The sequence below is a fragment of the Sarcophilus harrisii genome, chromosome 6, assembly GCF_902635505.1.
Source record: "Sarcophilus harrisii chromosome 6, mSarHar1.11, whole genome shotgun sequence".
Classification (NCBI taxonomy): domain Eukaryota; kingdom Metazoa; phylum Chordata; class Mammalia; order Dasyuromorphia; family Dasyuridae; genus Sarcophilus; species Sarcophilus harrisii.
The window spans coordinates 186,566,636-186,594,413 of record NC_045431.1 but is presented as its reverse complement, the minus strand read 5'-3'; the positions used below and the strand labels follow the sequence as shown (position 1 = coordinate 186,594,413).

Sequence of the window (27,778 nt, the reverse complement as noted above, 5' to 3'; positions counted from 1 at the left end):
CTTGGTAGCTAGTACTATGCTTTGCAACCCAAAAAATACTTGTTGAGAATCTCTTTGGACAGATTGGTAGGAAAAGGACAGGAAACAGAAGCGAAAGACAAGTTCCTTTTCTCAAATAGATTTCAGCATGGCTCAGGAGAGGTATCATTTATTAAGCACTTAATATGTTCTGAGTACTCTGCTAAGTACTGGTGATATAAAAATGGAATAATCCCTCCATTGGGGAACTTGGATTGTTTTAGAAACTGCATATACATAATCAAAGGTTGACAAAACAAATATAAAGATAAATTTGGGGTGGGGAAGAGATTTCTATTAGAAAAGGCATCCAGAAAGGTATAGATTTTTGAAGGACACAAAAGATTCCAAAAGGCATAGTAAAGGGGAGGGGAGCATTCATTTCAAGTCAAGAATCAGCATCAGCTGTTTCAAAGGCATATAGAAATAGGAGATGAGAGTGGCATGTGTGTACAGCAATTTTGGGAAACAGTTTGTCTGGATGATAGACAGGAAAAGTATTGATGATGTATAAGGTTGGAAAGAAGGTGAATTCAGATTGTAAAGAAAAGCTACACAGAAGAGCAAATATTTTGTTCTATAAGTAATATAAAGTCATTGAAGTTTATTGACTAGGGACATTACTTTGGCAATTATGTGTTGAATGATGGATTGGCAAGGGAAAAACTTGATATTGGGATGTCATTTAAGAGCATACTGCAATGCTGTAAAAAATAATTTGGGATAGTCCCAAAGGACCAAATGTGAAGTATACTATTTGCCTCCAGAGGAAGAACTGATATTGATTTAGTACTAACTCTGAAACGTGGTTTTTTTCTCTTTTTCTTTCAATTTTTTCTTTTATTCATGTCTTTTTATACAAAATGACTAATATGGAATTGTTTTACTTAATTGCACATATATAACCCTATATCTGATTGTTCATGGAGGCAAAAGGAAGCGGAGGGATAGAATTTGGAATGCGAATTTTTAGAGCACAGCAGTACAAGTGAGAGGTGATATTGTAGAGGTAGAAATGACAAGATTCACCCACTGATGAGATACATAGGATAAGGGAGAATGAAGAGTCAAGTATAACCATGGTTGTCAGCATATGTGAATGTGAAGAATGATGGATTTCCTTGACAGAAATAGGAAGTTTGGAGGGAAATGAGTTTTTCATCAAATATTTGATAGATAATTTTGTTTAGAATCATTAGGGATTTAGTACAATGAACATTATAACAACATTAAAGAGTTAATTATATTTTATCTTACAGGAAATTCTCTTGATATCAATACAGGTATTAATACAAATATTTCTGAATCAACTTTCAACTCATCTTACTAACAAGATAATACCAGATTAAAAAAGGACAAATGAAAATTTGTGCTGTCCTCTATCCTAATCTATTTAAACCAAATATTAATGCTTTTAAAAGCTGGGAAGTGAGTAATAGAATAGACTTATCAGGAAGTTAACTGATATGAGTCATTCATCACTATGAAAGGCCTAAAGATCCTAGAAACATTTTCAAATAGTAAACAGTTGACTTCTGTGCCATAGCAATATGACAACAAAAGGCAACATAGTATTAGGGTATAAACTCATTCATAAAAGTTTACAGAGAAGATGGTAGAAGATTATGAGCAATATTTTTAAAAACAGTGAAAAGTTGTAAAAAGGGGAAAAAAAGGATTACAAAGAAATTGATGAGGAATTCAAATCAAATCAACAACATGTATTAAATGTTGGAATGTGGAAATATTCTAGGAAGAGTTAAGGAAACTTGTCGATTTATTATTGTTGAAAAGCCATGATCAAGAAAATATCAATGATAACCATCCCATAAACATGCCCATCTCTGTAAAATATACAAAATATCTAAAATAATCTAGATAATTAAAACAATTATATTAAAGACATTTTTGATACAAGAATGAGAAAAGAACAAGTAGGATTTCCCTAGTGATATTCTACCACTGTTCACATCTTCACAGGTAACATAATTCAATCAAAGGTGCAGAGAATACAAGATTCCACTGTGCTTGTTAACTCTGAAAATTGTCATTTGATATAGTAAAACAAAATGTTCTTTTGGACATTCCTTTTCAATAAGATGGTATCTTGTTTCATGTGTTAAAAATTATTTTGTTTGGTGATTCTCTAATAAATCAAGCCATAAATTATGAATACAATATGCTTGTCAAAGATGTTTCCCAAAATTGTCCAAATGGATGTTGCTCAATCATTTTCAATTGGGTACAAGTTTTTGTGCTCCTACCACAGACACCACAGAATGGTTTGTCATTTTTTTTTCTTCACCTCAATTTATCGTTTAGGAAACTAAAGAAAACAGGATTAAATGATTTGCCCAGGTCACATAAGGTCTGAGGCCAGAACTGAATTTAGAACAAATAAGTCTTCTTGATTTCAAATCTGACACTTATTCACTATACCACCTAGCTGTCAAATAGACAAAGAATTTCTTATAGATGGTGATATTACAAGGATATTTTTATTTATAGATGATACTGTGCTAATTGCAACAAGCCCCAGAACTTATCAAATAAGTCTCCAAAATCATATCCATAATCAAAATTTTGACTTTACTGTTGACACTGGAAAAAATCAAGAATGTGAAGAGTACCTATTTTCAGACTATGCTATACGTGCATTTAGAAAAATTGCTCATTGAACTGGCTCATTAGTGTATATATCTTGGACTGCATTTGGACAATGATCTAGGCCCGAAAATCAGATAGTTAGAATATGAGAAAATTGATATAATTTAGTAGGAAAAGCATTGGATCTGGAGTCAAAGGATTTTAATTTATATGTTTTATTGTTTGGGGGAGAAGAGGGGGAATAGTATTGGAACTTTTTTTAAGCATAAGTGAAAAAAGAAGGAAACCTTAGCAAGCCAAACTTTTTAAAGTTAATGATACAATTATATATTTTTAAAAGAAAAGTTAGTATTCTAAAAATATTCATTTTATTTGGTGGTTAAGACCAGAATAAAAAACAATTTTTTTAAAGAGGCAATCACAAGTACATGACCTCTCAGGTCTTTTCTAGCTCTAAATGTACATTCCTTTAAAATACTTTTGACAAATTATGCCATGTTTTTATAACCTCATTCATAACCCTTCCCCAGAAAAGACCTATCTTTTTGAACACTAATATTCTTTTGGTGGTACATGGTACATTAAAATCTTAGTGCTTAATACTGCAAATCTTAGAATATTATGATCTCTGAAGATTTAAAATTGAAGATCACTCTGAGACCAATGGAAAGATGCATATTGAATACCAGCCATTGCTGGTGACCAATGAATTGTTTATTGAAAGGAGCCTTAAAAAATATATTCCAAAAAAAAAAAAAAAAAACAACCCAACAACTGTAAGGCCAGAAATGAAGATGGCATTATAATGGAGCATATCTAAGATTAACTAGTAAGCAACCTATAGCTTCATTAATACCTATATAATGACATGAAGTATAGAGGAATGCTTCCATCACATTAGGTAGACCTCTTTGGTCGATTTACATAGGGCATAAATAAGAATATGGATGACTAGCAAACTGTACCATCAGGGATCATCTGTACTAATGAGATCACATATCTGAGTGAAAGCTGAAATAGTGTAGATAAAGCTTTTAGAAGCAGTGGTTCTTGATTGAACTCATATCCCTTAGTTAAGGAATGAATAAGTTACATGTTCAAAACAGTGCCATTGGTCATAAGTGACTTTGGCAAATCAGAGTCTCCTGGAGTATTCTTTTCAACATTTGGAGAGGCTGGTAAGGAAGCAGCATTGATTCCAATTTTATTTTCATTATTCTGCAACACATCTATGGTGTCAAAGTTAACTCTTCATAGTCAATCATTATGTCCTGAGATGGAAAAGTAGCTCATGGGAACAAATCTTAGTCTTAGCAAATGTATTTTATTTTAAATGTAATGAGGAGCAAATGCTAGAATTAGTGGGTTTAAGAATTTTTCCTTTAAGTTTTAAAATCTACTAAGCCTATTTAAAATTGACTCTTTGTGTTCCTTAATAATAATTGTACATTATATACTAGTATTTGTAATTTACATGAACTACACAGGCAGTACATTTTCTGTGTTAATATCAGCATGAATAAATAAATATCTATATGTTTGCATATATTTACAAACTGTAAATAATGGTCAATATTACATGTGGTCCAGTAGAAGACTAGAGTAGGAATAAGGATCTGCTCTGCTACGACTTGTTTGTATGACCATGGGCAGTTTACCACCTCACTTGTCTCAGTTGTCTCAGTAGCTCAATTGTCTCTTTGTGTAAAGAGTAAGGTGGACTGAATCGGAGCTTTTAAAGTTGGAGACTGAACTTTTAAGATAGATGACTTCTTTACAACTGTTTACCTTTATAATCCTATATATTTTATTTTACTTATTTAAAAACATTATTTTGAACTGTGGTCCATTGGCTTCATCTGACTGGCAAAAGGGTTCATATGATGCAAAAAGTGATTAAAAACATGTTGGATAGATAACTCTAAACATCCTATTAAAAAGAATATCCAATTGAGTTAATCTTTTGAAATGTGTTTATCTTATAATTTTGTTTTATATTGTCTAGAAAGTTTTCTCTAATATTGTGTTTGTTGCTTGTGGAATGACCCTGAGATAAATGGAATATTAATTAGAATATGCAATTAGATAATAATTATTTTAATTTTTGTAGGCTTTACCACCAGCACCTGTTCAGAATCATACAAATAAACATCAGGTATTCAATGCATCTCTTCAAGACCATATTTATCCAAGCTGTTTTGGGAGTACTCCAGACTGGAATAGTTCTAAATTCATAAGTCTTTGGGGATCAGAAATGATGAACGATAAGAACTGGAATCCTGCCACTTTTTTGCCAGACACAATTTCTGGTAAGCATTGGGCCTTTTTTATTTAATTTCTTCAAAATTTAAATTGAGTGAATTGAGAGGATTAATATAGATAGAGTGTTTGGATTTACAACTAAGTTCCCTCAATAATATTTAAGATTTGAGCTCTGCACTATATTATATTCCTAATATAAATGAGAATGTTACTTGCTGATGTTACCGATAGATTTGAAATATTGGTTATTGATAAAAGTCTGTCGAGCTTGGACCAAATTATACTGCCAATCCTTATGGAAATCAATTTTTTGACCAGTGTGTTGGTCATAATCTCATGTGTGGCAGATTGACCCAGTCTAAATCTAAAGAGTTTCTATATTGAAAGCCTGATTTATCACATGGCCAGTATAAATGACACAAAATGTGCCAGTGTGGAATATTTCATAATAGCTCATATCCATGATCTTTCCTGGGTAATGTACATGCAACCTCAGGACAGAAATATAAGTATTACCAGTTTACATTTCAATCCATTGAGATCTTTATCTTTGGAGCCTTTGTTTGGAATATATGTTAATCTTAACAAAATTAACGTTAAGGTCCTTGATCAAGTCTTCTCTGTTAGTTTCTTTGTTAGTTGCATCTCCAATCTCCTTCTGTTTCCCTTATTAATCTTCAAAACTAGCCCACCTTCCTACTCTGTTCTAATATTTTTAATCAGCTAAGTTGTACTTAATATGAATTTCCTGGAAAGAACAGATAGATCAAAATACTTATATTCAGTAGATCCTTTTATTGGAAGAAGTCTAAATTCTTTACCTGCTGCCTATTATTAAGGAACTTTTTTTCATTTTAGCTTTTTATCAATCATTTTGTTATTCTTACATAATTTGTTTATTCAATCTAAATATAATTATATCCATAGTACAGAAATACAGTAACTAATCTGAATATATTGACTCCTTTTTAACTGAAATTCCTTTTACTATTACCAGGATACATTTTTTTGGTGCTTCCATTTGTCTAGGAAAACTGACTGCTTATTGGCTTTCCAGGATGTTTATAGTTTCACATCTTGGAGTTTGTTGTAGGAACAACAACTGAAAAATTTAATCCTGCCACTTAAATTCTTTTTTCCTGCATCTCAGATATCTTGAATTGTCGGCAAATCTTATACATTTCTCCAGTCACTTAAGTGAAAAAATAGCACAGTTCCAAATTCCAACAGCATATTATTACATTTCTCATTCACAGTGAAGAAAGCCATTGTTGGAGTAGTTTAAGTTTTATAGAAGATAAATTTAAGACTTGTGGTTGACTGATAATAGTTCTCTCCAGGAAATTGTAACATTACAGCAACATGGAAACAGTGTGGTGTATTTAGTTGCCAGGCTGTACTTTAGACTTTTGCTAAGAACTATGTAAATCATAAAACTCTTAATTTATTTCTTCTTTAAAGGTAGTGACATTTTAGGACCAACACTCTCAGAAATAAGACCTGAAGCACTTCCTACCACATCTGGCAATGAAACAACTCCAGTTTCTGATAATAAAGAGAAAAAAAATGCTGCAAAAAAGAAATGTCTCTACAATTTCCAAGATGCTTTTATGGAAGCTAATAAAGTTGTCATGGCAACATCCTCAGCTACTTCCTCTGTCTCATGCACTGCCACCACAGTGCAGTCCAGCAGCAATCAATTTAAAGTGTCATCTAAGAGACCTTCATCAATAGGTAAGAGTACATAACCTTCTAAACCATTAATAGTTGGATTTGATTTAGACACAACAGTCTTAAACTTGTTTAATGTCACTCAGCTTGATTATCACATAGTCATAGTCACAACCTTGAGTTATATATAAAGTTCCTGCTACAATGTTGGATTCCTCTTTAACTTTAAGACTATTCTTTTAATATCTTTTGTCTTTAATTCCTATGCATAAGATATAGAGATTTAACTTCACTTCTATTGTAGTAAGAACAAATTGCTTACAGAGTACATTTGCAGAATTGTTGCCATAGTCTTTATGCACCTGTAACAGCTCTTTTTAGTTCTTCTGAAATACAGAAGAAACATCAAATTTTAACTAAAGAGGCTTAAATCAGATTGATGTTAGGTAGTATAGTAGAATGAATGTGAATAGTTACATTGTCTACAATTTGATTCACTTAATGGATAATCAATATAACACTAAAGAAAATATGTTGAATATCAGGGTTAAAATGTGCCTGGCTAAGGAAATTGATTTTAAAAGAACTGCTTTGATTTCTTAACATTTTAGGTGAAGTATTTCACAATATCAGTAAAGAGGATCATAGACATTCTGCGCCAGTTGCACCAAGAAATAGCCCTACTGGTTTAGCGTCTCTTCCTTCTCTTTCACCTGCTGCACTTTCACCAGCCTCCACACCCCATCTTGCAAATCTCACTGCCCCATCCTTTCCAAAAACTGCTGCCACAGCTCCTGGATTTGTGGATCCACATTCAGGGCTTTGTCCTACCACCTTAGCACCACCTACATCTACTACCGACAGCTCAGTTAGTGCTCCACCAAGCATCTGCAGGTGAGTCCTCACACTTGGGTTTTGCAAATCAACAATTGTGAATGCTGCTTAATTTCTTTTAAAGTTTAGTTTTGACTAACTTTTGTTATAGGAAAATTGAATTCTCTCCTCAATGAACAAATTGAAACCAAAGAATTAAATAGAAATTTTTGTTGTAGCATACTTCAACCTGATAAGCCTGCTTAGTTTTAGTGTTTGTGTTGGCAGAAGCCACACAGTTCCACTGTAAGGGTGATTCACAGAATCAGTAATGAATCTCAGAGGACTGCTAGTCCAACTTCTGAATGTGATTAGTTACAATAATCCAAGTTTATGGAGCCACTTAAATATTCCCTAGTCCTCTGAATTTTCTCTTTATTTTTTTCCCAATGTTCAGTATTATTAGTAGAAGCACCATAGTAAGAAATGTGAGTGCCTTTTGCTTTTAATGTGGGTATTATTATAACAAAGTTTTTTTTTTTTTTTTCTTCTAAATGCAAGATACTGGCTTGTATGTCTATGGTATAACAGGAGGTGGTGGTGGTTTTTTTTTTTTTTTTTTTTTAATTGCATAGTGACCCTGATTGTGAAGGGCATCGCTGTGAAAACAGCAGTGCATATGACCACCAGCAGTATGATGGAGAAGAAAGCCAGGATGAAGATAGCTGTTCTGAGCACAGTTCTAGTACCTCAACATCCACAAACCAGAAAGAAGGAAAATACTGTGACTGTTGTTACTGTGAGTTCTTCGGACATGGCGGTGTAAGTTCCTTTTGTGTGTTTCACATGTAAGGATTATCCTATCATCTCATACATAAAGGATCCATATGGGCATTTTTTGATGTTTCTTCATTAGATAAAATGATTGTTTTTTGTAACCCTAAATTCTTACATTATATTTCAGTTATTTAGATTTTATTGCTAATCAACCTCTGATACAATAAAGTAAGTTAATTAGGGACAGATTTTGTTACACTGCACTTTGTTTTTTAGGTATAGTTACAATCAAGGTGTTATCTGGATAATTTTTAAGCTTAAAAAATTTTTAAATGTTGAAAATTACGTTCTAGCTAATGTTTTCATTAAATTTTCTTAGCCACCAGCTGCACCAACAAGTAGAAATTATGCAGAAATGAGGGAAAAGCTCCGTTTACGCTTAACGAAGAGGAAAGAAGAGCAGCCAAAAAAAACTGACCAAATCTCTGAAAGAGAGAGTGTTGTTGATCATCGAAAGGTAGAAGACTTGTTACAGTTTATAAACAGTTCAGAGACCAAACCAGTAAGCAGTACTCGGGCTGCCAAACGAGCAAGACATAAGCAAAGAAAGGTAAAAAAAAAAAAAACAAAAACTTAATTTCTTTTTTTATGACGTTCCCAAATTTCTTTCCTGTAAAGGAATTTTACACAAATATTAAATTGTTTATCCTTTCCTAAAAAGGACAATAAAGTATATATTTGAGAGGGTTTTTTTATGTGATTAAGTTTAAAATAAAGTAAAATAGTTACATTTAGTCTTTAGTTGTACAAAGAAAGACCTACCTAAATAAATGCCTAAAATATTTGCTAGAAATTATAATAAAGTCAGGCCTAAAGTCCTCTGAGACCAAAAGCTTTGAGCACTAGGAGTGGAATCAGAACATTTCCTAATGGAGCAAGTAAGGGATTCCCAACTGCTTTTTCCAGCTATGGGCCCCAACTATAACCTCTCAATACTATCACCTAATCACTTTACTATTAAAAAACTAGGAGAAATTTGGGACTAGATTACATTAGATATTCCTTCTAGCTGTAAAATTTTATCACTCTGGTAAATTCTTATGGTTCTGTTGTCAGTTAGTATGAATACCTATACACACCTAATTTCTGTCCTTAGAACTCTCAAATAAGTCTGATCCCAGAAATTAATTTTTTTTTAAATCCATGCCTTCTCTTTTAATGATTTCCCCCCCCCCCTTTTTTTTTTTACTTTGACATTTCTGAAATTTGCTTCATTTTTCAAGGAGGAAATAAAAACTCCCTATCTTGCTAAGTACCAGAAATATTCTGAAACTATATTTCCATTAATGCAGTCAAATTTTTAAAGGCATCTCTGAGATGAAAGGAAGTATTGTTGAGTTATAATTCAGTATTATATTCTTATTTCTTGTATGTTATATTTATATGTATTCATGAATCAGCACCTGAATTTCATCATGCTTATTGAGTGATAGTACATATAACAATTAAGTATCATTTGAATACTGCACAATAAATCTTTATTATTCAAGTTACAGAAATAGATAGCTGACACTTTGTTTTCTTTGTTGCACATATAGAGTATAATATAAGATAAGGCAAGTAAGAAATGAACTATAATGGACATCATAGGCAAACATATGTAAACTATACCTTATTTAGTGTTCTAAGCACTGGTAAAAATATAAGTATTCTAGTTTAACTCAGAAACATTATGTTATTACATATGTTCCTTATTTTACTCCTTATAAAATAATTTGGGTGAGCATATTTTAAATATATTATTTACTCTTTAGTATGCTAATATTCTTTAATAGGAATAATTTTCTTTAGCATATGCTCATCACATAAAATGATTTATAGTTCAAAAGTATTTTCCAGTTTGTCTTATTTAGAGTATTTATTCTCAACTTTTAAATCACTTTTTATAGCTAGAAGAAAAAGCTCGTCTTGAAGCAGAAGCTAGGGAGAGAGAACATCACCAGCTCCTTGAGGAACAGAGGCGGCGGGAGGAAGAGGAGGAAGAAAGACTCAAAGAGGAATTCCAGAGACTTCAAGAGCTCCAACAGATACGAGCTATAAAGAAAAAGAAAAAAGATAGAACAAATAAAGACTATCCAAAGTTGGACATGCTGTCTAGAAATTTTCAGTCAGCAAAAGAATCAGTACCAAGTTCTGAAGAGATACGGAATGGCACACTGGAGCAGTCTGAGAAAACAGAAACTTCCTCGAGTTCCCCTTCCAGGCATGTTAATCATTTGGAACAGAGGCCAGGGCCTGAGACAGTCTGCGGACTGTCTAATCCAGGCAACTCAAGAGACTCCAAACTCCTTTTCCAAAAAGAGCTTGGCGTGAAGCAGCATGAGCCACTGTCTTTTCTCTTTGACATAATGCACCACCACAAAGAGGGGAGCAGCAAAACAAAGCTCAAGCCTGTCAGTAAGACAGCTGAATCTCCCAAAGTGCCTGAGAGCCAGCCCAGGCCCAGGAATCACACAGACCCCAAAGGGAAGGCGGCAGAACTCACCTCCTCTGCTGAGCAGAGAAAAGAGGAGAAGAAAGTCAACAGTAACAACAACAACAGAAAGCAACTGAATCATGTCAAAGAAGAAAAATCGCTGCCAATCCTGATTGAATCCCCTTCTCCAAATGAGCAGCCCCCAAACAGCAAATTAGTACTGGCAGATTCTCCACAGCCGAAAGGCAAGAACAAGAAAAATAAGAAGAAAAAAGGAGACAAAGTCAACAATTCAATTGGTAAATATAGCTCAGAGAAAGTCATGTTGAGCTCAGTTAATGTGTGAGCTGTCAGAAGAGAACATAGTGTCTAGTCTTTAGTGAGGATCTTATGCTAGAAAGACAGACTTAGCACAAGTAGGTACTTAATAAATGCTGATTGATTAATCTCTGAGAGGCAGTATAATATCCTGGGGAAGTGCCCTAACTGTGGAGTCAGGATGTAGATTTGAATCTCAGTTATGCCATCATTTTATTCTGTCACCTTGAGCAAGTTGTTCTGGGATTCAACACAGTCATCTATACAGTAAGGGAGAACTAAATATGCTTTCTAGGAACCCTCCCAGCTCTGCATCTATGATCCTATGAAAATCTCACAGATTTTGCATTGTGCATACTGTACCTTGCTTTTGCTTTGCATTTTGTAGAGTCTTTTCACTTGAGAGGATCACCTGAATGGAATAAGACCAATGAGAAGTTTGGTACTAAACATTTTTTACTCATTCTTAACACAGATAGTATATCTGATTTCAGGATGAGCCACTGCTATGATGAAATTATTTCTTCAAATTATTTTAGTTTTCCCTTACATTTAGATTCCAGTCCCATCTTAATTGAACATGTGAAAATCCATATATAGTTATATTACATTTAGCCATAGTGCTTTAAAATTAACCAACTGCTTTTCTCATGACATCCCTGTATTAAGTAAATAGTATAAGCTTGGTTTTACCCATTTTATAGATGAGGAAATTGAAAGTTATAGAGATGAAATGGCTTCTCTTCAGATGCAGAAGTAGTGTAGCAAGAGTCAGTTCCCAAGTTCTACATACAGTATCACCTGGGTAATGGCATCATTGCTTATATGCTCCAGAATTGAGATAAATTCCTAAAATAAAATGATAGGAGGATATTAGCAAATATGAATAAAGTTAGTCAAATTAATTGGTCTATAAGAAGCTGGCAAGGAATGATATCAATTTCAATTAAAGAGAATTAAAAGTGAACAGTACTTTTCCATTCCAATTAATACAGCCTTTAACTTTTGATTAGCATTATTCAAACTGTATTTTAAAATACTTTGTATAGTTTAGTACTTTTTAAAATAAATAGTACACAGCACCATGATTTGGGGGCAGGGGAGAAGAAATAAGTCAAAGTTTCAAAGTGATTTGAAATAATCAAATGATTGGGGGGTGGGGTTGATGCAGAAGGAAAGATTATTTTAAAGTTGCTTAATTTCCATTTTCCATATAGTGTTTATAGGTATGAGGGAAGATCCTAAGTGCAAAAGATTCTGTGATCACATAATATAATGAGAATTCACTTGGATTTTAAGTTTCCTTGTTCAAATTCTTAAGTCTCCCTAGTCTTTGTGGTGCTTTGTGCCTTTCTGCTATCACAGGGCATCTCATATCATGACTGACCAATTTATTTTAAAAAAGAAGAAGAAATTGAAGCTGAGAGTAGCTAGTACAAAATCACACTTCAGAACAAGTTCAGTCAAGTTAAGAACTGAGAAGCTTAAAGGAGGTGTAGCTTTGGCATAGTGGAGAAGAGCTCTGGGCTTGGTATCAGATTCTGGAACTCTCTTGGATTCTTTAACCTTGGAGAAATCCCATCCTGTCTGTCTTCATTCCCTCTTGGACAGAGTGAGTGAGCTGAATGAATCAGATTATCACTAACCCTCTTCCAGTTTGTCATTCTGGGACATAATAAGGACTCTGATCACTCTGGTACTTTTTTTTTTTTTTTTTTTTTAAATTCTGCTAAGCCACTTTGCTGTGATTGTCTCCCTAGATAAAACCCTTCATTCCTTGGTAGTTCTCACTTTGCCTGGACAGTTAGTCTAGTGAGATGCAGTCTTCAAACAACTCTAACCACATATTACAGCATCCTCTTCAAATTTCACTGATACTTTGGAGCTTGGGGTTTCTGAGACTGTATGACAAAAGAAGGGGACAAGAGATGAGTTTGTAGCCAGAAGTATGGAATGAGCCAAGGATTAAAAACCTAAACCTAACAAATAGGAAGTATACATGTGCATGAGTGATATTCTTTGTGTGATGAAAATTGGCTGACTTGATTATTTCCCTAATTGAAGTATTGCCTCCTTTAATATCCACAGTTCTTTATACATAGTACATAATTTTTTCAATTCTGCTAAGCCACTTTTCTGTGGTTGACTTCCTGGATAAAACCCTTCTTGCCTTGGTAGTTGTCACTTTGCCTGGACAATTAATCCAATGAGATGCAGCCCTCAAACAACTCTTAACCACACATTACAGCATCTTCTTCAAATTTCACTGATACTTTGGAGATTGGGGTTTTACTAAGTGAATCATTCACTATTTTCCAGTTAAACTGGACTGTTTGTTTTTCTGTATTCTTGTCTTGCCTTTTCCTACCATTCAGCTTTCATGTAGGCCATCACTTCGTGTCTAGAACATATTCCATGCCTGAAACACATTCCCTCTCTCCTTTCTTTAGTAATATCTTCTTCCTTCCAGTCCCATCTCACATGCCACCTTTTTCATGAAATTTTTTTTGACCCTTGAACCATCTCTCCCTGGTTCCACATTTCTTCCCACTGAGTTCAAAGTAATCTCTTTTTTTTTCCCATTCCTATCACATTTTTACCTTGCATCATAATTATTTATGTGTTATATTACCCATATTATACTTAAATTCCTTGAAGGAATTTTGAATATAATTCATATGTGTGTGTGTGTGTGTGTGTGTGTGTGTGTGTAGATAGATAGATTTGATCTTTACATACTGGTTGGCTTCTCCATTGATTGGAATGCAAACTCTTTGTTAGTTAGGCCTCTTGTTACTTTTTCTTTGTGTTTTCCCAGTGTACCTAAAACACAATAAATGCCCCCAGTACCAAAGTATAACTTGGGCAGTGCTATTACTAATAAGTATTAATACCTCAAATTTACCACTTTGAAGGTTTACAAAATACTTTTCTTACAACTACCCTTTGAGATAGATAATGCATTTATATTTATCCCCATTTCACAAATAAGGAACCTGATGCTCCAGTATTGGAAATTGTCCAATGTCATGCAACTAAAACCAGGATTTGAATTCAAGTCTTTAGCTAGAATTTGAAATCAGGACTTTACACTCCAAAGTAGAGCAGGCTCAGTTTTGATTTAACTAATTTTTGCAGTTATCCCATTATCATTAGGACCTTTGTGTTTTCCCTTCAATATTTTTCTGCAAGAATCTTGATTTGCTTTATGGTTATTATGATATTAGCTAGATAGTAATTTGTCTTTAAGATACGTTGTTCACTGGACTTTAAAAAGATAGAATTATTTTTGATTTTTAACTATTCCCTTAAAGTGTTTACATGATAATAATGAATTAAATCTGAGGAGAATTTGTCACAGACCAAAATAATACTTCTAATACCTATAAAATGTTTAAGTACTATAACTTAAGTAGGAAAGTATTCATATCGCTATATACTAAGTAATCTAGTTTCATCTGTGTTTGATTGATAGAAAATGATATTTATTCAGTTTTTCAGAAAATTAATTCTATATTTTTCAGTTAAACGTTGGTTTTTAAATCTCTTCAGTGGAGTTCAGTATAAAAAAACTAAGTCATGAAGATTTTGAACACCAAAGTGAAGCATGTGGATTTTGTAGGCAGAAGGAATGTCCTTTCAGAAAACTTTTGGATAACAATGAAATCACTATAGTTGATATTTTAATTTGTCATAATTGTTTTATGAAACAGTGTATTATGGAGAAGGAAAATAAGAAACTAGGGGCAAGAAAATCTCATTTCCAAGTGGTTGTTATCTGAAAATTAGATGGTGAGGAGATTGATCTGTATGGAAAGCATAGGAATGCTATTTTAAATTTTTGATCTAATAATGGGATGCTGGGCTATTATGAATAAACAAGATACAGACTTATAGTTTTGAAGCATCAACCTCACTAAAAGGCAGCATGATGTAGTAGATAAAGAGCCAACTTGAGAGTCAGGAAGACCTGTTTTCAGTTCCTATCTTTGAGAAACTTTCTGAGTAACTCTGGACCAGTCACTTAATCTCTGTGTCCTCAGGGTACTTTTTGAAGACTGTGGATACCAGCCAACATCAATTAGCATTTGTAGAAGATTTTCCTTTAGATGATAGATATAATTTTCAGTGAAGTCACAGGTCTGTTACTATCTCATCCCCACAAACCTTTTTCTTTTTCCCTTCTCTGCCTGCCTCAGAGATTCACCTAAATAGTAAAGTGTTCAAAAGTAGAAAGAAGCAAAGAACATATGTTATTGTTAGCTCTCACTTATTACCCATTATCAACTCCAATGTCTTAACACTTTGTAAAGATTCCAACATGTTATCCACAGATAGAATGGCAGAGTTGCCAAATGTTCAATAAATGACTTTTTTTCTTGATGGCTTGCACCTTTTCAACATTTATCCCATCAGTCCCCTCCTCTCTATTAATATTACAACCACTTTAATTCAAAGCATTTATCACTACTCACCTAAACTGTTTCAATAGTCTCCTAATTTATATCCCTGAATCCAGTTTTTTCCTTCTTCATTCCATCCTCCACAGAGCCGCTAAATTACTGATTTTTTTAAAAGCACATACTTGACCATGTCACCTGCTCAAGAAGCTTCAGTGATTTCTTACTGCCTCTGGGACCTCTATTGGGCATTTAAAGTACATCATAATTTGATCCCAACTAGTCTTTTCAGACTAATTACATATTATTGTCTTCATCCAAACTGCTCTGTTTGCTTTTCCCTGTATACAACATTCTATCTTCTGCTTCTGTACCCTTACACAGAATATTTCTCTCCTTACCTGTTCTACTTAGAATTCATCTCCTCCTTCAAAAGACTTTGCTGATTCCCTAGTTGTTGGTACACAGCCCTTCCCCCAGTACTGTGTATCCATTTTATATAAATCCTGTATGTATTTAATATTAAATACTTCCTAGTATAAGAATTCTTAACTTTTTGTATATATTGGATTTCTTTGGCAGTCTGGTTAAACCATGGATTCTTTCTCATAATAATGTTTCTCTTTTGAAATACATGATTGAAAAGTTAGTGAAATAAAGATAATTTTTTCCTCCAACCAAATTTATAGACTTTAAATTAATTTGCCAGCTTTCTGGGGTATCCATGAATTCCAGGCTATGCATGCTTGAGGTCCTTAAGCATAGTTACTGTCTAACTTTGGTCTTAGGATCTGTCCCCTGTAGCTCATTGAGTTCTGCCATATAGTCAGTTTTAAATAGACATCTGTTGATTTATTGCTTCTCTTTATATTTAATTGCAGATTCTGAAAGCATAATATAGCATATGAATTTTAGAATTAAGGATTATAGAGTTAGATCTGGAAAGCACCTTAGAGACCTTCTTGTCCAAGACTTTCCTTTTGTAAATGAGAGAACTGAAAACCAAGAGTTGTATTTGAACATAAATAACTATAATATAAAATAGGATATAATAAGAGCAAAGACAAAATCTAAGGGAAGAAATATTCTAGGCAAATGTGAGGAGTAAAAAAGCAATCACTATCAGCCTATCGGGTGAGCACATTAACATCCATATTCCAAATCATTGCAAGGTTTACTGATCATTTGGGGAAAAGAGTCTTGTTGATACAGTGAAGTGCTGGGCCCATTAGGCTAGAAGATCTGCATTCAAATCTAGCCTCAAACACTGCTGAGACTCTGAGCAAAGTCTGAACTAGTTTCCTCTACTGTAAAATGAAATTAATTATAGGATGGTTGCAAGGATTAAGTGAGATAATATTTGTAAAGCACTTGGTCCAGTGCCATCGTAGGCACTATACAAATGCTCATTCTCTTCTGAAACTTAAAACCTTGAAAATAGACATATATAAACATTTGTGTTATGAAAGCCTACATAAGTGGTTTCCTTTGAAACATTGAATATTTTATTTTATACCTTCGAAAATTATTCCAGAAAAGTTTCTATAAACTTTATCAGCCTGCCAAAGGAATCAATTTATCACTTCTAGCTTAAATTTGATCTTCCAATCTTTATCTTCTTCAATCTGTTTCAAATAGTAGTTGCCAAATTGGTCTGAGTCTGTCACTCTCCTGAACAAAATGAGAATCTTATTTAAGGAATCTTAGTAACCATTTAATAGAATTGCTTGCATTATTCCAAAATAGACCTTTTGCCTTCTAACATATGTCCTTAAATGTTTTTTCCCCAGTTTTATTTACAATCTCAACACTTGATGATGTTGTTCCCCAAGACTTAGATTTTTTTTTTTGATTGAAGTTTTTACTTTTTTATTGGGAAAAGGAAAAGTAGGGATAATGTCTTAAAGTGAATGTAGTACTGTATTTGAATTCAGAAAACTTCAGATCTTCCCACTGGCATTTAATATTCTCTGACCATAGCAAGTCATTTATGTCTGAGCCCAATTTTCTCATTTATAAAAGGGAAATAATGTTCTTACATCACAGAGTTATGAGAAAACTCAAGATAATGTACATAAAAAATTTTTGCTATTTGTCACCTAGTCGTCTTACTTTTTATAGAGTGAAAGTGTTAAGACAGTAAAACTGAATTTTAATAGGTGATAATCCTTCAGAAAGATTGTGTGGACTTTTTGCTCTGAATAGCAGGAGAATTTCTTATCATTCAGCTGTCCATCAAGGAACTTCTACTCTCTCATCAATGGAAATGTTCAGACAGAAACCACATGTCTATTTGTTTGATAATTTTGTAGAGGGTCCTACTTTAGATATGGGCTGCACTAGTTCTGTCAGAATCTGGATAGCTTTTAACTCCCTTTCTTCCTTCAATGAGTTCAGGACCTGTCCCCTCAAAATTTTTCCTTCCTCCTCCCCAACTCCTGCCTTTCTGCTAAGGGACTTCAATATACATTGGGGGGTGAGGGGAGTCTGCTCTTTCAGACCCCCTAACCTTTCAGTTCCTCAACCTTTTCATTTTCCATGATCCAATATGGTATTCCATGTCAGCCATCTTTGTAGATTTAGTCATATCTTTGAAATTGCTGTCACCTACCACTACTTCCATGTTTGATCATTCAGAAAACCTCTTGTCTGTCCTTAAGGTATTTCTCCTTCCCTCTGCTTTCTCTTATCCGAGCCTGCTTTTAATCTGTACTGTGATCTCTAAATTTCCTGATCCCTCAGTTCTCTCCCAGGTGATCTACCTTCACTAACCACATTCCTCTTTTCCCCATCTTGAGCTAGTTCCCCTCTGTACTGTTGTCTTGTGTCCCTCGGCCCCTCATCATGTCACTCGCTGCAGCCCTGCCAAGCCTCAGCCTTGGATCCCAACCCTGCTGCCAAGTGAAGGTAGAGAAAATCCCATAATCTCTCTTTGTCCACTTCATATTCATGCTACACAGCCCCTGCTGGGCCTTCTCTGCTGCTGTGGAGACCCCCTGCATCTCCAATATCATCTCATCATCCCCCTTTCCACAGCAGGTCTTCTGAAACATCCTGTGGAGCCCTGTCTTGGGTCACTGCTGTGCCTTCTGCCATTCTCCTCCTCTTTTATCCCTTTCTCACATGATGAGATGGCCTTGCTCAAGTGATGCCATTCCATCTTGTCTCCTCCTGTTTTACAGTCTCTCCCTATCTACTGGCTCATTCTGTAACATGCCCATGACTCCTTCAAACTCAGAAAACTCACTTGATTCTTCCATCCCCACTATTGGCCTATATCTCTTTAGCCCTTTGTAGTAAAACTATCTCCAATAATTATCTCCATTTTCTCTCCTCTCACTCTCTTCTTAATTCATTGCTATCCAGCTTCCAACCTCATAAATCTGCAGAAACTGCTTTCTCCAAGATTACCAGTGATCTCTGGTCTGATAGCTTTTTTTCTGAGTTTGCATTCTTTTGGGGCTCTCTCCAGCCTTAAATGCAATCTATCACTCTCTTAACCTTCATATTTTCCCCTAGTTTTTCAGGATATCAGTCCCTTCTTATTTTCTTCCTCCCAATCTGACTGCTCCTTCTCTGACCCCTTTGTTGGATCCTCCTCTTGGTCTTCTGCACTCATCAGCTCTTGTGGATCAATTATCTCTCTGGGGGTGGTTGTCAAATCTACCTATCCAGCCTTAATCTCTCTGGTGACCTCCAGTATTGCATTTCTTACTGCCCTTCACATATCCCAAATTGGATTTCCAGTAGACACCTTAAATTCGTTATGACCAAAACTGAAGTCATCATCTTTCCCCCAAGCCAGCCATCCCTGACCTCCAACTTTCCTGTAACTATAGAAAGCAACACTATCCTCCCTCTCCTCTAGGCTTACAACCTAATGTGCCCTCCTCCTCAATTCCCTGCTGTCTCTCCCTCTCATATCCCATCTGTTGCCCACATCTGTAAATTTTGTCCCTGAAAACCATCTTGAATATGCTCCCTGATGCCATTGCTACTCTGGTGTAGCCTCTCATCATTTCACACCATCTGTACCTCTGCAGTAGCGATAGTTGGCCAAACCTCAAATCTCTCTCCATTCCAAACAATCTTCCATTCAGTTACCAAAGTAATTTTCCTAAACCACCACCCGCCACAGTCCCGCCATAGTAGCTCCCTATCATTTCCAGAGTCGAATACAAAAATTTTTTGTTTGACATTCAAACTCCTTCATAAATAGTTCTACCCACTGCCTTTCCAGTCTTCCTATATCTTACTCCCTGCTACATACTCTTCAATCTAGTGACAGTGTACCCTGGCCAATTCCATGAAGAAATTCCCTCTTAGCTCCAGTCATTTTCTCTCACTGTTCCCTATGCCCAAATTACTCTTCTTCCTCATCTTCACTTATTTGCTTACCTGGTTTCCTTTAAATCCCAGCTAAAATCCTATCTTCTCCAAGAAACTTTTCACAATCCCTCTTAATTCTAGGGCATTCCCTCTGTTATTTCCTATATATTCTTTATTTGTACATATTTATTTATTGCTTCCCTTGTTAGATTGTGATCATCTTAAGGACAAATATCTTTTGCCTTTCTTTGCATCCCCAGTACTTAGCACAATGCTCTGCACAAAGTGTACGTGTTTAATAAATATTTATTGACTATTTTCTTTGCCTTCCATTCTCAAATATTATGACACCTTACCTCGCACCATAATGCTGTCTTTATACTAGTTTCTTGAGGAAAATTCTATGATCTTGTTTATTTTTCAGCTGCTTGAGCAAAGAGGAAAAAAGAAAATTGGGCTTAAGTTTCTGTATGTGTATGTATATGTGTGTACACATTCACATTATGAGCAGGAAAATCTGTCTACTCCAATCCCTTTATATTTTAAAGTATCCCTTAACCTCATTCCCACATTCAACTTTGTTGTAAACAACTTCACTTACAAAGGGTTGTTTAATTAATTGGAATGGCAGCTAGATGGCACAGTGAATAGATTACTGAGCTAAAGTCAGGAAGACCTGAGTTCAAATCTGGGCTCTAGAGAAGGAAATGGCAAACCACTCCAATATCTTTGCCAAGAAACCCCCATGAATAAAATGCAGGGTCACCTAGAGTTGAACATGACTGAAAGACTCAACAACAGTAACAGAAATTTAATTTGAACTTTGTTTAAGTACTTATTCTAAATACTCTTTAGAAATTAAAGTTTTCCTTAAAATTATCATGACCAAGCTTGGCCCTTAAAAAAAAAAAAAAGGTAAGGAAAATGTACCTCCCACCATTGTAGAGTTAGGAAGCTTTAGAGTAGAATATATATATATGTGTGTGTATATATATCTTAAGTGGCTTCTCTACGGTGATTTAATTTTATAATTTTATTCAGCAGATGATTATTGAATGCATAATATGAGCAAGGTACTGTGCTAGATGCTCATAGGATTCAAACCAGAGTCAAGGAGACTTAAGAGATTATTTAATCATATTCCTTCTTTCCCCCTCCTGCCCCCTTTTTTTTATAAAGAAAAGAAGAAATATGGTGGTTTGTTCAAGGTCACTTAGATCATAAACAATAAATTTGGAATTGAAATCTCTGGCTTCAAATCCACATTATGCCACCTCATTCATCCTGTTGCTTTTTAATTTTCATATTTGTAAAAGGTAATACCTACATCATAGCATAGTTATGAAACTGAGTAAGATAATGTATGTAAGGTACTTTGCAAGCTATTAGAGTCCATTTTTATTGTTATTAATAGCTAATTAGGATCTTGTTTTCAGATTTTTCAGAGGAGTACAGATAGATACAACCTTAGGACAAATTACCGTCCTGCTATTCTTATTTTATATTTAGTGTCGTATGAACTAGTGCACAAGTGGATAAAATAATTGCCTTTTTTAGTTGAATAAAAGTATGAGATGTGTGTTCATTCTTCTGTAGTCTTACTAAAAACAATTTTGTAGAGCTTGAAGTGTATCTCTCATCCTGTTCACACATGATTTTGCATTCTGCTAAGTCTCTATTTTGAAAGCTTTTCAGTTCATGTAGCTTAGAGATTGAGATCTATGGAAAATATTTTCCTTAAGTTTTTGTAACTCAATGTTTTGTGCAGATGATTGTGGGCAACACTTTAATCTTTCCTAATGCTTATTCCTCTATACTATTGGTTAGGTGTTCTCCAAGATATTTTTAACATCTATATTCGTAATACAAGAATTTGTTGTTTTGTCCACAAAAAATAGTACTCCTCTAATATTTAATTCTAACCATCAAGACATGTTATTGGCATTTAATAGGCACTGAGCTTTTTTAATCTGTAATAAAGTGATGTATAATTTTTTTATCATTTACTTGCATAATCTACATTGATCAGCCTTCTTAAGGCTAGCCCTTCTGTGGCTTCTGGTGGCAGGAATGGTCTGGTCCTAAATTGCCATCATAAACCTCTCCTTTTTCATAAACCCATTTAAATTAATGTGTGTGTGTGTGTGTGTGTGTGTGTGTGTTTTCCATTAGAATGTGATTTCCTTGAGAGCAAAGGTGGCCTTATTTTCCTATTATTTCTGTCCCTAACCATTAGAACAGTGCTATGCACAGAGTAAGTGTTTAATAAGTGCTTCATTCATTCAGTTATTCGTTGCTTATTGTCAGCATATACTGTTGGCTGAGTTCAGATGAATGCTGCCTGTGGTTTTGATTCCAATCTTGGATTTAAGTCTTTCAAGCAGGGGAGAGGATAAGGGGAATATTAACCTTCATCTGGCATTCTCAGAAAATGGCTTTCAGCAGCTTCTGTTTATATGAAACCATCATTTCCCCTAAGCTATCCCAACCTTCAACTAATTCTTTCACCCCTTTCCAAAAGCCTAGGGGGCAGAAAAGAGGGACCAAAGCTAGAAAGAGAATATAAGAATTGTGGATAAGGAGGAGAAAAGGTGGCAAAGTTGGGGAAATAATAAAAAGAACATATTAACAGCTGTTGACCCCTATTAATTTTCTGTTACTATTCTTAGCCTTTTTTCTAGACCATAATGATTTCTTCTTGATTTGCCATTTCTAGCGTGAGTAGGGTGAGTTTGGCGTTTTATAAGTGTTATACTCTTTTAAAATTCATGAATGAGTATGTTTTTCATATGGATTGTAAATATGTGATATACAAACCACTCAAGGTCACAAATAATTTAGATAGTATTCTACCACTCCATTAAAAATAGTTCTTTATGTTGCAGAGGTGACCCTAGATTCTCAAAAGCCTAAAGTAGGAAAGTATAAACTCTAAAAAGTCTTACCAGCCTAGAAATACTGAGCATAAGCCTAACTGGGGACAACGTGTCTGGTTGCAGAGAACCAACCCAGGAAAATACAAAAGGCTCATCATCAGAGAAGTGATGATATTCTTCAGCTATAGCAATTATAAAAGCAGTCCAATCAGATGTAAAAGAGTTGTGATCTACCCAGGTGGAACACGGCATATTCTCCAGTGAAAGCATAATTTCTTGATGTATTAGCCTCCTAATATAGTGTGATATTCCTAGAGTAATTTATTATACTTGTGGTTATATTCGTCACATCTAATAAAAATCTCACTGTAATCTAAAGCCTGTATTGGTAACTGCCAAGTTAGAATTAATTTCTTCTCCGTCTGTGTTTTTATACAGCAGAAATTAGGCAAGTCTACTAGCTTAGACAGCTTTCAATTTAAGGTTTTAAAAAAAAAAGCCTTAGTATGTATTATCCTACTTCAAAGATGATCAGTAAAATATGAGACACTTCTCTTGTCTCCCCCACAGCACTTTGTATGAGGCTCTGCTTATAGTAAGTACTCAAATACTGACTTGTATTAAATTGATAGCGTTTGTTATTTATATATAAGTTGTGTTAGAATTAGATTTTTTTTTTTGAGTTATCACTGTTAAGAGGCATGGCATTTTAATCTCTGTTTTTCTCATATTTAAATACTTCAGTGAATGTATCTTCTTGGTATTGGACATTATCTCTACCAGTACAGAATACATGCTTTATCATACTATGTGATTCTTGCCCATGCCCTTATATAAATCCTCCATAGAGGGTATTCATTTTAATCAAATAAAAATTGATTTTCATATTGATAGTCAAATGCTACTTGAAGTCAGTCAGTAAACAAATTTTCAACTTTTACATGACAGGTTTTATACTAGCCATATTGAAGTATAATCTTAGGAATTTTTTTAATTTTAAAAAAACCTTTTCACCCAAATTCACTGAAAAATTTGTGAAAAAATAGCCATCTTATTACAACTGATAGTTCTAAAAAATAAACTTCATAGAGCCCACATCTACTTTTGTTATAATCATATTTTTATTCTCCTAGCCTTTTTGACCACATTGCAAATGTACAGGTTATATGAATTTACCACAATTTTCTTCCCTATTAAAATTGTCCTATTTGCTTCTATCATCATTTTATAATCCTCATTATTCCCTTAGAAAATCTTAGTCTCAGTAATCAAATTTAGTTTAATAGAGTTTTTGTTTTGATTTGATTTGGGGGGGGGTGGGGGTTTGGGTTTTGGTTTGGGGGATTTGGGAAGGGAGGTTTGGTAAAAATTTAGCACGTTAAAGTCTTTGGTATAATATTGCTTGAATAAGGGTACATGAAATCAACAGTGAAAATCAATAAATATTTAAATTAAAGTATGCATTATGACATCACATAATACTTGACACTGACAAGGAGGGAAATAATATAAAGATGAATGAGAAAAATTTTCCAGTAGAGAAAAATGAGACATAGACACAAATAACTACCTCAGAAATTATATGGGCAAAAAAAATGCATAGATCTGCATCTGAAAGGAAAGAATGTTGCCATCCAAGAGTCTCTGACTTTGTGGAATAAGTGGCATTTTGAAGGGGTTAGATGGGATGTCTCTAGGCAGAAGTGGGTAAAAAGCATTACAGTCATAGGAAAAGGTATGAACAAAGACATAGAAGTAGCAAAACACCTGAACCCATGTATTTTATAAGAGTTGAAAGAAGATAGAACTACTTTTTTCTTAGCTAGTTATAATTTTTTTAAAAAATAATAAGCCTGTGAGGTTATATACTATTATAACATTTTTATTTGTTTGCATGTTATAATTTTTTTAATAAATTTTTTAAAAGATGAATCTATAAAATTATTGCAGCCAGGTCCTGGAGTTAAAACTTGTTCTGGTTTATTTTTTAGTAACATAGTCAGCTTATGTTAATTTGCTTCATCTCTTTCATTTTGCAGATGACGTCTTTCTTCCCAAAGATATTGATCTAGACAGTGTGGATATGGATGAAACTGAGAGGGAAGTGGAGTATTTTAAAAGGTAAATGTTATCATTTGTGACTGACATTGTAGTAGTTATGTGCTCACTCTTCTTCTTTCATTTTTCTTTGTGATTTCCATGGCCCTTTCCACCAACAGAAAATCTTTCCTTACCTAGAAATTTCCTGCTTTTCAATATATTGCTATTCCATAATAAAGAGATATTTTTCATGAGCTTTTGAGGTTTGTAGAGCTGTTTGTCACCTACACGAAGTAACTGTAGGGCTTCTTGTTAGAATTAAGTGTAATATGATATTATGGATTTAGGACTGTAACTCCTGATTGAAGGCTGTGGAATAAACTATATGAGCTTTGTGACAGCTGTTTCAGGAGGATCAGTGAAAATATTCTACATAATATTCTACGTTAGTTATGATATGGGAAGGGGGGAATCTTTTTTTTTTAACTATCCTTTGTTAACTCCTTTTGTAATGAGTCTGACTTGGGTGAAACAAGCCACATTTATTCCACCTTTTCTATCCTTGTCCCAAATTGAGGATGAACTATGTTTCCAAATACAACAACCAGTAAGGCTTTCCAGACCTTCAACCTCTGATGCCTCTTTTAACTAATCTGGGCTAGCTATATGCATAAGAAAAAATATATAAATCTCAAAAATAAAAGCTGTCATTTTTCAACTAGTATGGAACAATTGTTGTTGAGATTCTTTTATAGAGATAATTACATAATTTGTATTCCTCTCAGTGTATATGTCTGTGCATTGCACACAATTACAGCCTTTTCTCATTGGTTATCTAAAAACAGAAATATTTCTGAATAATATGTCAGTGAAAAAAACCTTGACACTTAAAAAATTACTATCTTAGTATCAGATGAAAGAAGAGCAACTCTGGTCATCAAGTGTGTGTTAGTCTTGAATTTATGGAATTTTACAACTCATCCACCTCATCTGGGTACATAGTTTTGGAATTGTACAAAGTAGGGCATCAGTGGCATGTAAAAAAAACCTCTTTTGACATTCTTTACAGTTATTTCTGTGTAGAAAAAAAAAAAGCTGCTGATATTAGACTACTAATGGATCCTCAGAAGCTGAAATGCTAATGACTGATCTTCTGAACTTCCACATCCCTGACAGTAAATCACTGAGCCCTCTGGTGATAAGAGATTCCACCTCCCTTCTTAAGAAATAGGAGTGATGATAGATATTCATTGTGCACTTGGTTGTTACGGTGTTGCATATTAAACCAGTAAAGAAATAAGAGAAGCAAATAGTTTCATGTTTTAAAGACACAGGTGAAAATAAACTCTTACTTTTAAGAAAAACATTTTGAATTCTGGAAATGAAGCAATTACTAAATCACAACTTGTATTTTTTTTTCTTTCACTTTTAAAACTTTTAATATACCAACGGACTTATTTCACCCGTAAATAGATGTCCCAAGGTTAACTGGCAATTCACTACCCCAGTGCTTTGGGCCTTCTTATCCTGAGAAAAATAGTATCTCATAGAACTTCAAGAGAAAGAGACTTTAGAAACCACCTATTCTAAGACCTTTATTTTGTAAATGGGGAAATTGAGGCTGTAAAAAGGAAAATGTCTCAACCAAGTAAGTAGCAGAATCAGAATTAAAACTAAGGTTCTTTGATTGCAAATCCAATGCACTTTCCATTTTATTTTATAACTTTGGTAAACATTATTTCTTAATGGTACATGTTTTATCAGATTAGATTTGTTGATCGTAATAGTAATTGAAATAGTAATAATATGTATCTGAATGGCACTTCAGTTTGTATTTTATATAAATTATCTCATTTCATCTTCATAATTCTCTTGAGGTTCCTTAGGAGGACTATATTATTCTTCCTAAGTTTCAAAAGAAGAAACAGTATCAAAGAAATGAAATTATTAGCTTACATTCATCTAAATTAAATTGGATCTCCTGCTCTTCTGACGCTAAATCCAGAACTCTTACCACCAACTCATACTTGCACACCAGCACGTTTATATTTCATAATCAAATATTGAGCCTATAGAAAACATCCATTGTTTGGGAAAGACTAACCTATTCATTCCCCTTGGTTCACAAGGGGGAAATCTTGACCTCTTGCAGTCAACTCAGTCAATAATCCTTTCTTCTAAAGCATGAAATATTGATATTATGTCATAATTTACAGTGGTCCAATTTTCAGCGGAGAGTTGTAACAGTTTTTATTTACAGATACTGAATGACTTTGGGAAGTTATATCAGTGGCCCTCAGAATAAATCTGTATTCCAATATAAGTTCTCAGTTTTTTCATGCTAAACTAAGTCTTGGCCATTTAAGACTCTGTAGAAGCTGTTCTGAGTTTTGTATCAACTCCACTCTGCTGGGTCAGGTCATAAACACTTGAGTTCTTACTGTCTCCTGAATGAGTTCTTATCCATAGGTTTGTAAGATTTAGAGATGGAAAAGACCCTGAATATTATCTACTTGAATAACCAGCATTCAAGTGTCTGCTATGTGTAGGACACTGTTGCTATGTGCTAGGGATACAGAGAACGACATAAGACAGTCCTTGTCTTTGAGGAACTTACAATGTAATGACAGAAACAACAGGAAAACAAGTGTGTGCAAACCAGATAGAAACAGTCTCAGAAAGAAGGTGCCAGGGAGCATTGGGAAGAGTTTCTTGTAGAAGGCAGGGCTTTGGCTGAGACATAAAGGAAAATCAAGACATCAGGAGGCAGAGAGTTCTTGGAGTTGGGAGATGGAATTTCATATACAAAGAATATCAAGGAGATGAGGATGAGGTCCATGTCACTGGATCACAGAATACATGACAAGGAAGGAATAAAGCATAAAAAAACTGAAAAGGTAGAAAAGAGGCCAGGTTATGAAGAGCCTAAAAAGCCAAACAGATGATCTAACATTTGATCTTAGAAGTAAAAGGGAGCCACTGGAATTTATTGAATGGAGTGAGTGACATGGGTGAGACCTGCATATGAGAAAGATTAATTTGACAACTGAATGGACTGGAGTAGGAAGAAACTTGAGTCAGGGAAACCAACCAGAAGGTTATTACAGCAGTCTAGGCCCACCACTTTATAGAAGGGAAAAGAGGCCAAGAAAATGGAAGTGACTTGCACAAGTTCATATATGGACTTTTTT

General features: G+C 34.4%; 1 protein-coding gene across 6 annotated transcripts in view; it reads left to right on the top strand.

The window, feature by feature from the left end:
* The window catches only part of FAM193A (family with sequence similarity 193 member A), a 194,035-nt gene that overhangs the window by 161,590 nt on the left and 4,667 nt on the right, over positions 1-27,778 (top strand). For all 6 annotated transcript variants that reach the window (XM_031943759.1, XM_031943757.1, XM_031943758.1 and 3 more), the window contains 7 exons: positions 4,736-4,934; positions 6,349-6,621; positions 7,170-7,452; positions 8,007-8,193; positions 8,528-8,758; positions 10,098-10,923; positions 24,587-24,668. In XM_031943759.1, coding sequence (XP_031799619.1) covers positions 4,736-4,934; positions 6,349-6,621; positions 7,170-7,452; positions 8,007-8,193; positions 8,528-8,758; positions 10,098-10,923; positions 24,587-24,668 — 2,081 coding nt within the window. The remainder of the gene's footprint in view (positions 1-4,735; positions 4,935-6,348; positions 6,622-7,169; positions 7,453-8,006; positions 8,194-8,527; positions 8,759-10,097; positions 10,924-24,586; positions 24,669-27,778) is intronic.